This window comes from Electrona antarctica, assembly GCF_951216825.1.
Source record: "Electrona antarctica genome assembly, chromosome: 21".
NCBI lineage: Eukaryota > Metazoa > Chordata > Actinopteri > Myctophiformes > Myctophidae > Electrona > Electrona antarctica.
Genome location: NC_136802.1, coordinates 21,296,753 through 21,313,279, shown reverse-complemented (window position 1 = coordinate 21,313,279; position 16,527 = coordinate 21,296,753). Strand labels below are relative to the sequence as shown.

Sequence of the window (16,527 nt, the reverse complement as noted above, 5' to 3'; positions counted from 1 at the left end):
GAGCGAAATAATTCATGGAACGGACTAGTTTGCTCATAACAAGGTAAGAAAACAAACCCTCTTTCTGAGGTACAGCAAATATATTTATTGACACTGCTTAAACATTTTGACCAGCATTGCAAGCGTGACCAGTATCCTACCTTAGTAACCGTCGCTAACGTGGTATTGGCCAACAACGGGCTTGGGTGGGACTTAGCGAAGAGCTAATTGCAATGAGGAGTTCCGAAGTTTCTTAACAAGGCTAAGGGGTGAGTCTTCATACTACGAGTGAGTATGCACTATGCAGTTCTAATTGCAATGGGGAGTTCAGAAGTTAAGAAAGTGTTTTTGTTTGCATATCGAAGCTTGGACAAACTGATGCAGGCTGTGTTTAGCAAAAACCACATCTGAGAATCCATCGTCAAAAAATAAAGGAAAAACAGTGCCCTCTTTTTCAACAGTCTGTCTCGAGAGACTAAAGAAAAACAATGAGTGTCTACCTGATAGAAACTACAAATGTGGGCGGTGTGCACAGTATAACTGCACGACCAGATAACACACTCTCACACACCCACTTAGCGGAAATAAATACAATATAGATGATGTCAATACATGTACAGTACCAACAACAGGAGAAACTATTCTTAAAACAGGAAGCCTATTGCAGAGCTATTTATACTTCAGACTCACTTTGGGATAGTAAAAGTCAAAAATCTTAACCAATAACCACTAGACTAAAGGAGGAATCCCCCGTGGCCAGAGGAGATATTTGGCTATTGGGTTTCAGTCTGAGCTAACACTCGCAAACCATTTCCGTATCTGTTCTAGAGTGGATATGCAAAGTGTGAAATTATCCCAGTCTAGGTTTGGTCATACAATTTTACATAACCCACAACACTCAGTCCAGATGACAGTATAAAGTTGAAGAGAGGAGAGAATGGACAGTCATGTTAGCGTTTACAGAAAACAGAACAGAAACACAACTAAAGCACTGCGTTGGTTCAAATCCAGTGACCGTGGTGCATGAGCGTCAATACCAACACAACTGGCCCATGTTCGGGGCCATGGAAACCGGGTGGAGGGTGATATTTGTCACTGTGCCTCACTGTACCCCTACGGGCTGTAGTACCCCTACGCACCTGTCAGCAGGGAGGGTTGGGCGGGAGGAGTAGGACGGAGACTCTTCTACATCCTCCCGGTGGGGGCTCCTCACTGGCAGGTGAGACAGTAGGATAAAACAGTATAGTGACAACACACAGAAATGTGTGAGGCGGGGAATTAATTGGCATAACGACTAATTGAGGAGAAGAAAATGCATGGGTTAAATTGGAAAAAGTTCAACTAAAGTGAACATAAACTGTACCATGGTGCTAACTAAACAGGCTGAAAACTAAAGTCTCTCGACAGCCTGGTTCCCTTAGACTGTGTGTGTGTGTGTGTGTGTGTGTGTGTGTGTGTGTGTGTGTGTGTGTGTGTGTGTGTGTGTGTGTGTGTGTGTGTGTGTGTGTGTGTGTGTGTGTGTGTGTGTGTGTGTGTGTGTGTGTACGCGCTTTGTGCGAGACAGCTGGCTCTGTTTTCTCTGATGGTTCAGCCTGGGACATGTCCACAGGCACAGACAGTTGTTGGAGTGTTTCGAACTTTCGACAGCTTGGCGTGTCCAGAGGATGAAGCAGAAGGACTTGGGAGGTGTTGTACTGACCCTGTTGTACTGTCTATGCCACCATATACGGAGACTAAACCTAGTCTTGACCACCGTCGTGTGAACGAATATGGCTATCAAAGACGCTGCTCAGTGACATTCTTGCTGTATCATGATTCCAAGACATGTGTCATAAGTTTGTGATTGTAATATAACTGCAACTGTAATGTTTGTGTCCTTGTGCATTTTCCTGTGTGTGGACATAAATTATTTCTTAAAATGTGTGTGCACTAAGTCTGTCTTTACAACTTTAAAATAATTTCAATATTGAAAGTTATGTAAAGAGATGCAATATTATTGGCCGGTTGCAAAGATGGCTGTCGATATTTATTTTCTCTTGCCACTCGACTTGTCTCTCTTCTTGTGCGGACTATAGTAGTAAAGTTCTCTCAATTCCGATCACAGGTCAAATCACTGTGCATCTCTAGTTTTGAGCATATAATATTTAGATAGATTCACATACAGAACAAGTACATGCTTAATTTCAGTTTAATTTGTAGATGGAAAATATGCTATTGTATTAGGGACTTTCTCATCTCATCAAAAATGTAAATATAGACCCGTTTTACTCCAGTGTTTATGTCAAGGTTTTCCTGTCAAGAGCTGAAAACCTAAGAATGAAATAAAAAGGAAGTCGCCACTGTTATTTATTTTCACGGCGGTACAGCCAACATGAGCTTGTTCACCGAAATGCTCCAGCATGTAGCCTACATCCTACATCGTTCTGTATAAAGGATTATATTATATAATGTTGACAGACACACAAGGTTTAGAATGAAACAGAGCTTTACTATTGACCAAAGTGACACACGTAGGCATATCCAGCATCTAAGCACATACACAATTGCATGTGCTGGGTAGAGGACTGTATTATGACTGGAGTAAAACAGCTGGTAAATATACTGGTAAATGGTGCATTTTATATAGCGCCTTTATCCAAGGCGCTTTACATAGATTGTGCATTACATTCACCCATTCACACACACATTCATACTCCGATTGCGGCGGAAGCCATGCAAGGTACCAACCAGCACATCGGGAGCAATTTGGGGTTCAGTGTCTTGCCCAAGGACACTTCGACATGTAGCCAGGAGGAGCCTTCCTAATTCCTACAGCACTGTATCCTATGGCCCGTGTGACTCACGCTGGTGGTGAGTTTGTTGGGCACAGAAACAATATTGCAATATTCTCTCAGCCATTGTTTCGGAAGACAAACCTTCCTGTCCAAACAAAGCTCCCAGCCTTGAGACAGAGACGAGTGTGTCTGTGTATCTCAAAGTTATTTGCTGCCGATTGGGACATTGTTGCTGCAAGTATTAAGCAGTGTAACGTGGGGGCGCACGCACGCACGCACGCACGCACGCACGCACACAGGATCCAAACAATCAACCATTAATACAGCTAAGATAATACAACTTCCCCATTAGAAGGCCTACAGGTATGCGAAGCCAAACCATGCATAACCTGTTCAATGATGAACTAGCTACTAGCTAGCCTTAACATTTATGTTTTTCTTCTATACCTCCCACTTTCAACCAAAGACGTTTCTATTATGGTTTAGTTTTTTTATCTTTCACTGCCAAAAGAATGCTGCAGCCTGCCCATTTCTTTGACATTAGAAGAGAGAGAGAGAGAGAGAGAGAGAGAGAGAGAGAGAGAGAGAGAGAGAGATATAGTTCTGTCAGAAAGAGGAATGCTGCAACCAGCCTAGACCTGTGTAGGAGAAGCATGTCGTCATAGAGTATGTGTGATATTATTTCATGGTCAAAGGGTTCAGGATGGTAAACTCCCATCAGAGCCCAGCTTTAAAGGAGTGACTCCAAGGCCCGAGCCATGGAATAATAGACTGTGATGACGCAATCGCTTATAGCACATATATTCCACCATTCCAAAGTTAGTGCCAACGTCATGATCTCATTTAGTATAGTCTCTACTGTAGATAGCATACAACCCAACCCATCCCTAGGGACAGACGCTGACCATGTTTAACATGAATTACATTGTTCTATTGTCAGGACATCGTCATATTAGATTTATTGAATATCGGCCAGCCCTAACACACACACACACACACACACGTTTGTATAATATAATATTAAATGTCACATCCATACCCGTGAGAGTGTGCCTGTCTACCTCACGTATTGATCCGAAAAATGGTAAATGGTACATTCATATAGCGCCTTTATCCAAGGCACTTTACACACATTCACCCATTCACACACACACATTCATACACTGATGGCGGCGAAAACCATGCAAGGCACCAACCAGCACATCAGGAGCAATTAGGGGTTCAGTGTCTTGCTCAAGGACACTTCGACACTAACTCTGGGGGAGCCCGGGTTCGAACTGGCAACATCCATTCACACAAAAGCGAGCGTCAACAAGCGTGAATTAGCATAGGAATGAATGAACAATGGCTGATGGATTCATGAACCAAAATACAGAGGTGACGTCTGCAAGGTAAATGCATATGACAATGACAACACTAAAGTATACCCATTATGCAAGTAAATAGAATAAAATTTGATATACTGTAAATAAATGGAAAATGGTGCATTTATATAGCACTTTTATCCAAAGCGCTTTACATAGATTGTGCATTCCATTCATTCACCCATTCACACACACACACTCATTCATACACCGCAATGGCAGAGGAAACCATGCAAGGCACCATAACCTGCACATCGGGAGCAATTAGGGGTTCAGAGTCTTGCTCAAGGACACTTCGTCACTAACCCGCCCGCGATCGAACTGGGAGCCTCGCGGTTCACCATCCGGCTGCTCTAACCCTGATCCACAGACCCCCATTTGTTGGCATTTCGATCTCTGGGACCCCAATTTATATTGTAAAATATTATAATTGTAAAATGATATTGTAAAAGTTCCATTTGTACACTCTCTTACAGTCCCATAAGGGACCATTTGGTTCCAAACTATCATTTAGCTGGGGACCCCCTGGAATAACCTCAAGGACCCCTGGGGGTCCCCGGACCCCACTTTGGGAACCACTGACGTACTGTATATTGTGCGATATCGCGTGTGCACATGCACGTGACATTATCACTCCTCTAGTTTAAAAAATCCACAGTATACCCCTGAGAATAAATGAGGCATAACTCCTAAACTCAACCCATAATCTATTCCTAATTGCAAGCCTAACTCTTACCATAGAGTTTTTACCATAAAACCACCATCTCTCTTGTGAGGTACAGGAAAATGGTCCTCTCAATGTCTGTGGCTCTAACTTGTGGGGAAATTTGGCCATCTCTCGCACACACGCATGCACGCGCCCACACACGCGCCCACGCACGCATGCATGCACGCGCGCACACACACACACACTCAGTGGAGCTGTCAGTTGCAGCATGTTCTAAAATTAGACCCAAGACTGATAGTCTATAACTGGCTAAAAAGATACAGGGCTATAAAAGGACTAAACAGGCTGGAAACTAAAGTCTCTCAACAGCTAGGCTTAGACTGTGACTGTGACTGTGACTGTGACTGTGACTGTGACTATGTGTGTGTGTGTGTGTGTGTGTGTGTGTGTGTGTGTGTGTGTGTGTGTGTGTGTGTGTGTGTGTATGTGTGCAGTGTGCACTGTGTTTTGGAAATGCTGAGTTGCCAGTCTCAAAGGAAAGAGAAGCTGGAAAAGGTGCAACAATGTTCAGTAGTGCGTGTGTGTGTGTGTCTGTGTGCGTTGTCATGACTCAAGCAAGTAGGCAGTAGGCACTAGGCAGCCAGTCTTTCTGCTTGCTTGAGTCATGGACACACGCAAGAATGTGACTGAGATTTGTCGCACAGAGCTGTGAAACGACTGGCTTTTGAGAGGACACACGTACAGTATGTGTACACATCCACACTTACTTGACTAGGCCACCTGACTGCATGCAAGGAACACTCAAATTGAAGCACGGAAGATGTGCAACAAGTTAACAATAGTCAGAGATTGAGACAGATAATGATAGAGAGACAAAGAATTATGTGCATACTAGGATGTACACACACACACACACACACACACACACACACACACACACACACACACACACACACACACACACACACACACACACACACACACACACACACACACACACACACACACACACACACACACACACACACACACACACACACTTCTCTGCAGTACTTCCTTGTTCTTTTACCTGTTATTTCCTCTATAACCAAGTTAACCAACCAATCACACAAGACGTAATTGTTTTGCTAAATTAATTGAATAGTTTCACATTTCCATTCAAAAAAAATGCTGAAAACACAATGCGAAAACATAATAGTTAAAGTCGCAATTATTATTTTGTATGACATTCAAGTATCATTTCATGATCGTGTGACAGCCCTACAGGTAGCCATCAATTGGAGGAACTTTCTGCATTCACACAACAACAGCCACAAAAAGACCAAACTGTGGTCAGCTACACTTTAGGCTAATTCGCTGTTTACGTGTCGCTCAACACGCTCGGTGAACTTAAGTCATCAATCATATGTCCATGTTTGGGAGCGATGAGTGAGAGAAAACGGAAAGGCTTGAGCTAGAAAGAACAGGGAACTGTCTGACGGCAGAGGATTCGTTTTTCTGTTTTCTGTTGTTATGAGCTACTTTCTGTCAAGAAATTCTGTGCAAGTGATTCTTTTTCTAAGTGCTGGAGTTTGGAAGCGCTCGTCGTAAGTCACTGAACGTCCCTGCATGCATCTGTTTCGCATTTGCACATAATGCAGGAGGCAGCAGCGCGACCCCTTAATACAAACGAGCGCTTCCAAACTCCAACATTTCTTCTTCTTGACAGAAAGTAGCTCATAACATGTCTACGGGGGATTTTTATGAAAAACAAGCTTTGCAGATTGAAAGAGAATAATTCAAGCTTGGACTACAGCTGCAATGTTGGTGAGTTTAACGTCGTTTAAGACAAGCAGATCGCAAACGCAAAATGATGAGTGGGGAGTCAATGGAGGGTATTGCAACTCTAGATTCATCCCATTATAAAAAAATCTAGAGTTGCAAATTGCGGCTAGGGTGGGTCCCTGTCCCTGACACAAAATATTTTCAGATAGGGGTCCTTCGCCATGTACATCATTAATTTGGGGTGGTCCGCCTTGACATGAAAATGTTTGAGAGCCACTGAGTGCCCACTGCCCACTGACCAGAGACACATTAGCATATCATGAACTCTAAACATGTCATGCACTCACCAGCACAGCACCACACTACCTGTACATGACATGACATCATACACCTCATATGGAATTGTTTATATAATTTTGATTATGGTGGCTGGTGATATGATGTAAGTATGTTTTACTTCATGATCAATAAAGATAACAATTAATCAAAAGGACACAATGACAAACTTCTTGTCATATTCACCAATCACCAACCTGAGGAGAGAGAGACCTGCTGGGATGTTGTGACTTGTGAGCCCAGCCCTCTTTAGCAACAAGCTAACAAACAGGCTAAGAGCTATAGCCACCAACAAGTCCACTCACTAACTCACACACCCACTGGTGTCACACTGTGACGTAACGTTTATAATGCTATTATGCTAATGCCTGCTATGGACATACATATAAATATTTATAAACTGTCACTGTGGGACACAGAGCGACAGACACACACTGGCGCAGGAACGTTTAACTACTACTGGCTAAAGTTTGAGAATCTCTCTCTCTCTCTAGCCTCGGTCCCAGGCTTACTCATCTGCATGTGTATCCCATAGCCCAGGGGGACGGTCGAGTTGTGATTCGCTAATTGGGTTTAGGGTTTTAGTAACCTCGCCCACCAGGCTTTCCACCACCTCGGAGGAAAGGGTTTTAGACTAAAATGTTGACGATTATTCAAAAGAAAACAAATTATATACTGATAATAACAATAACGATGATTCATATTGAAGATATTTTTTATTTTCTGTTTGAATTTGAATATGTTGTATTTTCTATATTCAAGTTCTATTTTCTACATTTTGTGTAACAACCAAAACTAGAGCTAAAACAAAACCAAATAATTGTACTCTTCATCTCTTGTGTGCTTGTACAGGAAGAAGAGAGGGGGGCATCAATTTTAATTTGGCAATTTTCCCTGTGTAAAATGTTTTTTAATTTGGAAATGGTCTGAAGTAATGCAAAGTATGATTGAAATATGCACACTATACATTATCAGACCTAAATGTATCCCTCTCGACTTCTTATTTATGCCCATAATGCCCAGGTTTTGTGGCAAGAAATAGTAGACCTAGCCTTAAAAATGTGAAATACATATTTGACATTACTTCAGACCATTCTCCATTTATTATTTTATTTTAATAATCAAAGAGCTGCCCACATTACTTATGCGTCCACTCTTAAGGTGGCCTTACACTAGCCGATTTTTTTCAATCTGAAATCTGATAGCACCTAGCCCGTCTCCGGACCCCCCGGGTTGAGCTCCTTTGGACCTACCACGTAGGGTCCGGTCTCACCGGCGTCAAGCGACATGGGATGCCATCTGACTTCCCCTGACTTAGCCCTGTGCTGCGGTGTGGGTGTCGCGCTGACATATTCCAAACGAAGCATATGAACGCTATAGGAGACAACGAACCATCTGACCCCCCCCGCGAACGGCTCAGAAGCCGTTAAGTATTTTTAATGTTTGTACGACCGTTTTGCCAGCTCTGAAATTCTCTCTTCGGTCCCTCCTTGTTGACATCTCGGTTGGCTAGCTGCGCCTACGAGGCGCGTAGGGAGGCGCTGCTAGCCAACCGAGATGCCGAGAGGCGGTACAATGGGATGTCAACAAGAGAGAATTTCAGAGCTGGCAAAACGGTCGTACAAACATTAAAAATACTTAACGGCTTCTGAGCCGTTCGCGGGGGGGGTCAGATGGTTCGTTGTCTCCTATAGCGTTCATATGCTTCGTTTGGAATATGTCAGCGCGACACCCACACCGCAGCACAGGGCTAAGTCAGGGGAAGTCAGATGGCATCCCATGTCGCTTGAATCCGGTGAGAAGGAACCCTACATAAAGTCATCAAAATGTCAGAAACTTTAATGTAGGGTTCCGAAAGGAGCTAGATAGCACCACACACTACAGGATAATCGGAGCGGGGCAGAGCAAATATCAAACATTCTTGATGTTGATCGGGCCGATCCCGATCGCGCTTTGAGCGGTCGGGCACCCCCCGAGCGTCAAAAATGCCCGATTATCGGCTAGTGTAAGGCCACCTTTAAACCTTGAATATATGCCAATCATTATGTCCACAATCCCACATGACATGCAGCACCTTGAAGCACCTCAAATTGTAGCCCCTTTCGGGACCCTCGGTTACCTTTTCTGAATTTTGGACAGCGGTACCCTAGGGTCCCTCGTAGGTTTTTCCACCCTCCATAGGACGCAGATTTACCTACTGTCTGAGACCTGCGCGGTCGCTTGAGTGTTGGTGAGATGTTTCAAAGATGCATAAAACCGCTATAGTAGAGACAGCGGGAACGTGTACGAAACAGGCTCTAATTGGAGTTGCCGTTAAGTGTTTTTAAAGTTTTGCTTCGCTGAAATTATCTCTTCCTCACTTCTCATGTCCCGCCTCCCACAACACAACAGCATTATAAACATCCTGCATGTATGCGGTCGGCCAATCAGAGGCAGTAACTAGAACGTGCAGCTAGCCAGTCTCGGTGCGGGAGGCGGTACAATGGGAAGTCAATAAGGAAGTCAAGGAAGAGAGGAGAGAGAAGTTCAGCAAAATTTCAAAAAAATAATATTTGTATTAAAAATACTTAACGACAACTCCGATTAGCGCTGTTTCGCACACGTTCCCGCTGTCTCCTATAGCTGTTTTATGCATCTTTGAAACATCTCACCAACACTCAAGCGAACGCGCAGGTCTCCATGAACTGACAGTAAGTAAATCTGCGTCCTATGGAGAGTGGAATAACCAACGAGGGACCCTAGGGTACCGCTGTCCAAAATTCAGAAAAAAGGTAACCAAGGGTGCCGAAAGGGGCTACTCAAATTGTAGCTCTGGTCCATAGCTCTAATGGCTTCATTAGAGCTCTGGACCAGAGCTACCAGAGCTGCATATCATGAAGGCATTCAAAGAGCTATTCGAGCTACTCAAATTGCTAATACTGTATATAATTTCTTTTTCACTAGCCTTATGTCTCTTTTTTATTGTTATTTATTTTATTTTTACTGCTACTACAATAACTTAACATTTTATAATTGTAGTTGTTTTACTCTTGTGTGCTCATCATTATGCATAGATAAACAAATCTGGACAACGTCTCTCCCCTGACTACCATCTCAGCCAATCGAGGCACACACGTCCCTCCGGTCTATGGGATCTATCTAGCCTGTGGGTGGTGGTGTTGCTTTCTATCTAACTTGTGGCACCTCTGCTGCTCACATCTACAGCCAAACGAACCGCAGCGGGAGTCCGCCGGGACGTTTGTCTCTCCTCTCCGGGGGAGGACATCACCGTGGGTGGAGGAGGGCTTCTTACCGGAGGGTCGGGCCGATGCAGACGGTGTCGGTGCTCTCGATCTCCCGCAGGATCCGTTCATGCTCCGCGGCTGTCTCTATACTCGCCATCCTGGCATGTTGTTGGGAGTCTTTCTTCTGACTCTGACTGAGCTGCCCTGAACTGAGTGACTCAATACCGTGGCCCCGCCGTTCGCGTTGCCATGTCCGCTCATTATAAGCGAATTTGGTTTAAACCGGTGTATTTTCCCCCCCAAATGACTAAAAATGACGAAAGCAATAATTTGGGGGTCCCCCGGTCTTTGACATGAAAAGGTTTGAGAACCACTGGTTTAAACAACATTTAGGAATAGGAAGCAAGCAGCACAGTACACTTTAGAAAAGCCCCGTAAAAGGTAAACCCTGCAAAGGCCCACCTACTGTAACAATAGCTGGTGCACTCCATAGATATATATAAACATATGGTGCACTCATTCAATGTCATTTTGAGTATGCATGCACCTCTCATGGTACTCTAGCACCTCAAACCACCAGATGGTTAGAGTGTCCGCCCTGAAACTGGGAGGTCAGGGTTTGATCATACCAAAGACTGTAAAAATGGGACCCAATGCCTCCTGACACTCTCAGCATCAATGGGTTGGATTGGGGGCCTGGGGGGTCAAATCAACTAATCAAATGATTCCCGAGTGCGGCACGGCTGCGGCTCACCGCTCCAAGAGTTGGGTCAAATGCGGAGAACAAATTTCACTGCGGTAACGTGTGACAAATCGTACGACTTTGACTTTGAAAGGCATGATTAAAAGCAAAACTTCTAACACAAACATCATAATTATTCTAGGATGGAATGACTCAGGACAGGAGTACAGCAACTTGCAATGGGCCTGGTCTTCAAGATACTCTGCAAAACTTTTGATCAGATTTAGATTTTGTGTAGTTCTGTAATTGCAGTGAATTACCACAGCAAAACACAACTTTTATTGTTGATAAAAAATATATTTTATTTTGTCACTTATGCAGAGAGCTCTTGCCAACCGGCAACCTCTAAGAAGTGTATTCAACCAAATAAAGAGTTTTTGATAAAATCATTCAAAAATAAATCCTTAATAAATGGCTCCAACTTGCTATACTGTCCGGCTCGCTTATTTTGCTATGTATCCGGTGGCAATATACAGTAGGTAGGATTAGATCACTGATATATTCAGGATCTGGTAAATCTTCAAAAACTGAATCTGGGTCAAGGACAGGTGATTCTATCCTGAATTTCTTTGAACTCCTGGCTGGGACAAAATCTGTCTGGATTGTCTGATCCTGGATGAACAACATATAAGATTTAAAAATCTCATCTGATCAGATAGGGATTCAAAGTTTTGAACTTGTGCGGCCTGGAACAGTGTAGGGCGGCTGTCAAACATCTTCAATAACGTGAGAAACAGACAAACACACATACAGGGAGCTCCAGTGATCTTGTGAGTCATTCATCCCATACCAAAATGTGGAATGCCCTCAAAATATGTGACTCCCTCCCTGCACTCCTTCAAAACCGCCATAAAAGAGCACCTGGACCAGTTGCAGCTGGACGTCTTCTAAGCTTGACATCAGAAATTACCCCCACCCCCCGCCCCCACTCCAAAGGATTTCTGTACATAATACTATTACTATTATATGCACTACATTGCTAGTGTTGATAATTGATTGACTGTTAGTGTAGGCCTGTCTTTAAATGTCATGATTAATTAAATATTAAATACTTAGGACCACAATGGAAATTTGCATTTTACAAACTGTTAATAAAGTAGCATATTCAATCAATCAATCCATCAAATTAAATCAATCAATCAATCAATCAATCAATCAATCAATCAATCAAAATATACAAGTAACTTTACAGAACGAAACATGTCCAAGGTCGCTTACAATGAGCGGACATGGCAACACTGCCCGCCGGCTTGTCTTGTACCCAGTGCGTCATGTAACACTTGTGGGTTTGGCTTGTTTATTTATATGCCCTGTCGTGGTCCGTGCGAGCGGAGTCCCGGTGTATTTACTAACTAATCAATCGATTTAATCAATTTGGAAAAGCTTAGAAGTTTAAAATATGTGATTAAAGTTTACATTTGAACCTTTCTTAACCTTTTCTGGTGAATTGAATTTGAATATGAAGGACGCCAAATCCCCAATGGAAACAATTATTGGGTTTTAAATCCTTTTAGCAAAGAAAATCAATCAAAACCTCCAAGTTTGATTAAATGTAGTTATGCTGTAAATAGCCACACGGGGGCAATGAATTAACATCAAATGGAAACTGAATGATGTAGGCTAGATTATAGATATTAAAGTTAGTAATTTCACTTTTCACTTTCACACCATTATATATATTATTATGTATATTATATAAGGGTGAGAAGCGACCTCGCCCTTTGCACGCATCCGCCTGGGTGAAGCAGACTGCTGGGCGCTTTGGCATTCTGTACTGGCCATATATGGCGCGTGTCTTGAGTGTACAGGGTTTGATTCAAGGTTGGACATTATTGTTACATCTTGTGTACATGCAGGTAAGTAAGTAGCCTTGCCAAGCCACGAGGCCCATGGGGCAGGAGCGTGACGTGAGGCAGCTTGATGTACAAGTACACCCCCTGGACATGACGCTAGTATGTCGCAGGGACTTACCCCCAATCCAACCCTTGATGCTGAGTGTCAAGCAGGGAGGCACTGGGGATTGAACCCCGACCTCCCAGTCTCAGGGCGGACACTCTAACCATGCACAAGGCCACTGAGCTGGTGCATGGTACATGAGAACAGCAAGGACGGGTGGTGAATGATCAACATATGGAACGGAACAGGTCAGCTCCATATATGGAGATCTAAGGGTTTAAGGTCAGATATGCTGGCCGGCTCCATATATGCAGATCTATGTGATGATCAGTCTTCTCCATGTATGGTTATCCAGGGTTAGATGAGTGTTGTGATCTTCATAATGGAGATGGTATATGGTGGTGTGACGTGTCACAGGGCACCATTTATGGAGATCTAAGGTTCTTCATGTCACGTGATGTCACGAGGCGTGATCATATATGGAGACGTGATGTCACGAGGCGTGACCATATGGAGATGTGATGTCACGAGGCATGACCATAATTCGGGGGGGGGGGGGGGGGGGTGTGTGTGTGTGTGTGTTTGTGTGTGTGTGTGTGTGTGTGTGTGTGTGTGTGTGTGTGTGTGTGTGTGTGTGTGTGTGTGTGTGTGTGTGTGTGTGTGTGTGTGTGTGTGTGTGTGTGTGTGTGATTATGTTTGAATGATGATGCAGTTTGTCATGTGACATTGTTGTATATGGTAAGAAATGACTCTGTCCTGACCATTGATATTGATGCTATCAGTTGAACTTGTCTCACCTAAGCCTTACTTTTTGCTGACCTGATGCCACTAAGCTTTCACACCAATTGTCTAAAGGGTGCGTGCCAGTGCTGGGCTGGGCAACATGGCTGCTCATGAAGAAAGGAAAGGCCTGCAAGTTCATGAAACCTTGTACAAATTTTGGTCATGAGGGACATTTCAAAATCTCTAAACGGCTCTAAACTGAGAATTGGCTTGTTATGGCATTAATTTATGGTTGTTGTCATTTATGCAATGCAATAGAACAGGAATTTCCACATTTATATCATTACAAAGACCTCAGTCCTGCACTAACGCTATGCAGTAGACGAGATATTCCAGTTACAATACTTTTCACACAACCTCCTTCAACCACAGTCCATATTTTTCAACATGGATCATGGATCCATATGTGTAGGCTATAGTTAGTTCCAACTTTGTTCTATTTCTAATTTGTGTCATTTCTTATTAAATGTGGTTAATGTGCACCATCTATTGGCTGCAATGTAAAACTACACCACCTGATTTCTGATTTCTCTGCTGTAGAGTTCAAAACAGACTTAACCAGTAAACTGACCACCAACACTTATGGCATTGTGCATATATACTTCCTTTTGTTGATTATTTTAGTTTTGCAGGGTTACAATTTTGTACTGAAATGATTAAACACCATACAGTATTAAATACTACTGAATACTACTATTAATACAATATCACGTTCCCTCATTACTTACAAGTGTTAATGTCTTTATCTTTTAAAGTTTTAAATAAATGTTTATCTCTTTCACCACCAATCATTTCAGCTGATGAATGATTGTCCAAAATTGTTGTTAGTCTTTACTTTATTTTGGAGGTAAAGTGTATAATAATGAACAATATTGTGTGTAATTATGCTGGATCCATTGTTCCTGACCTATGACGGATAACAGATAACAGCAACATAATACATACAGCAAATCACAGATTGAGTCAAAAACACAAAGTGTGTAAAAGAAAAGAAAACAAATACATTAACAATAATACATATGCCTTAATCATGGAGATATTACAAAACACAGATTTTTGGTTCATCAGCCACACCTGGCCTGGCCAACAGGGCACCGCATCCAGCAGTGTCCTGCCACCCAGGTGCAGTCAACCAGCACCGACCACACCCTAGCAACAGCTGCACCCAGGGCAGCCTTGTTCTTGGGGGATTGCAGGCACTGAGAGGTCTCAATAATAATAATAATAATAAAACTTTATTTGTATAGCACCTTTCATGACATGAAATGCAGCTCAAAGTGCTTTACAGAGCAATGAAGAGAGGAAAAAAAGAAAGAAAAGCAAGGCATAAACATTAAAAAACAAGAGCAGTAATGCAATACAGTGAGGACATGAATAACAAAAGAAATTAAAAAAAACAAATCAATTAAAAGCAAGGGTGTAGAAGTGGGTCTTGAGCTGTGCTTTAAAAATGTTTACAGAGGCTGCCTGTCGAAGGTACAGTGGGAGTTTGTTCCACGCCGTCAGTGTGTCAAGGACTGTGGTTTACTTCCTAGGGTCCTCTCACCAGACTGTTCGTCTGTGCGGTGTGCATGCGTCCGTCCTAGGGTCCTCTCACCAGACTGTTCGTCTGTGCGGTGTGCATGCGTCCGTCCTTGTCCACACTTGGCCTTACTCTGGCGTGTTTGAGTCAAGGTGGTCCATCTGGTGGCACCATCAGTCTTTCTTTATATGAGTTCCCCAGAGAAGGCGGTCATGTTTTGTACATGACACATTTGTTTAAAATCCTTAAACCTTCTATACTTTTGTGTCATCACACATGCGAATGAACGAGTTAAACAATAATCAATGTGAGATACAATCATACGTATACATTGGGTACGTACGTAGGTCATAGCAGCACCAATTGTCACGAAGGGCTTGATTTGTTTGAAAATACATAGCATTAAAAGGCTATATTATGGAATGAGCTGGAAATCTAACCTTGATCCACTTGTCAAACACTTCTGGAACGTACAATACTTATTTTTTGATTAATTTAATGTTACAGGCTCTGTTTAAACAAACACCATACAGTTCAAAAGCAAAAGTGTACTCCAAGGGATCATAACAGCTCACATGTGTGCATCTCTTTGGGGTCATAGTGACCCTGAGCCGCTAAAACCAACTGGTCAAATGCATGCTGTACACCTTCCTTTGTGAGAGCAGAACACTCAACGTATGTGACAGCGTTCAGGTGGCAGGCCAGTTCCTCTGCTGTCTCTGGAGGGATGGGCTTCTGTTTCATCCTGGCTAGTGTCTCCACAGTGGAGGGTTCCTCCCTCAGGTCGGTCTGCAGGCCCACCAGCAGGTAGGGGCAGCCTGGACAGTAATGGGTGATCTCAGGTATCCACCTTTCTTCGATGTTTTCAAATGAAGAGGGATCCACGACAGAGAAACACACCAGAACCACGTCTGTTCCAGGGTACATAATCGGGCGCAACCTGTCATAGTCTTCACTCCCTGAAGCTTCGTACAGTTGGAGGTTGTATTGTTCACCGTCAATCGTTATCAGTTTTGTATGATTTTCCATGACTGTTGGTACAGTGTTTGGTAGTTCAGTGGGAAATGTGTCCGTCATGTAGGTGACTAAAAGGCTAGATATACCCACTAAGCCATCTCCAACTAAAACACACTTGATGGTCTGCATTGTTGTCATCGTTCAAAATCCACTGTTCTCCTCGAAGATCACTTCCATTTATTCTCATTGAAGATGTGTTTATTCCTCTGAGCTAGCCATAAACCTTTGTTGTTGTATGCCTGGAAAAATATCACATTCCCTCATTACTTATATACAAGTAGTTTATACAAGTTTATCTTTTACAGTTTTAAATAAAACGTTTTCAGGAAACTGTAAATACTGTTTAATCAAAGTATTAACTTTATTAACTGTATTATTTAAAATAGTTCTACTGTTGAACATTAATTTTCTTAATTACAGCATGTATTCATTTTACCATTCCTAGCAACAAAACTAATC

At 42.9% G+C, this 16,527-nt stretch overlaps 1 protein-coding gene across 3 annotated transcripts in view; it reads right to left on the bottom strand.

Annotated features, from left to right (window-relative positions):
• The window catches only part of exoc6b (exocyst complex component 6B), a 142,726-nt gene extending 132,394 nt beyond the window's left edge, over positions 1–10,332 (bottom strand). For all 3 annotated transcript variants that reach the window (XM_079491205.1, XM_079491206.1, XM_079491207.1), the window contains exon 1: positions 10,177–10,332. In XM_079491205.1, the coding sequence (XP_079347331.1) occupies positions 10,177–10,265 (89 nt within the window). In that variant the 5' untranslated portion in view covers positions 10,266–10,332. The remainder of the gene's footprint in view (positions 1–10,176) is intronic.
• Positions 10,333–16,527: the final 6,195 nt, after the last annotated feature.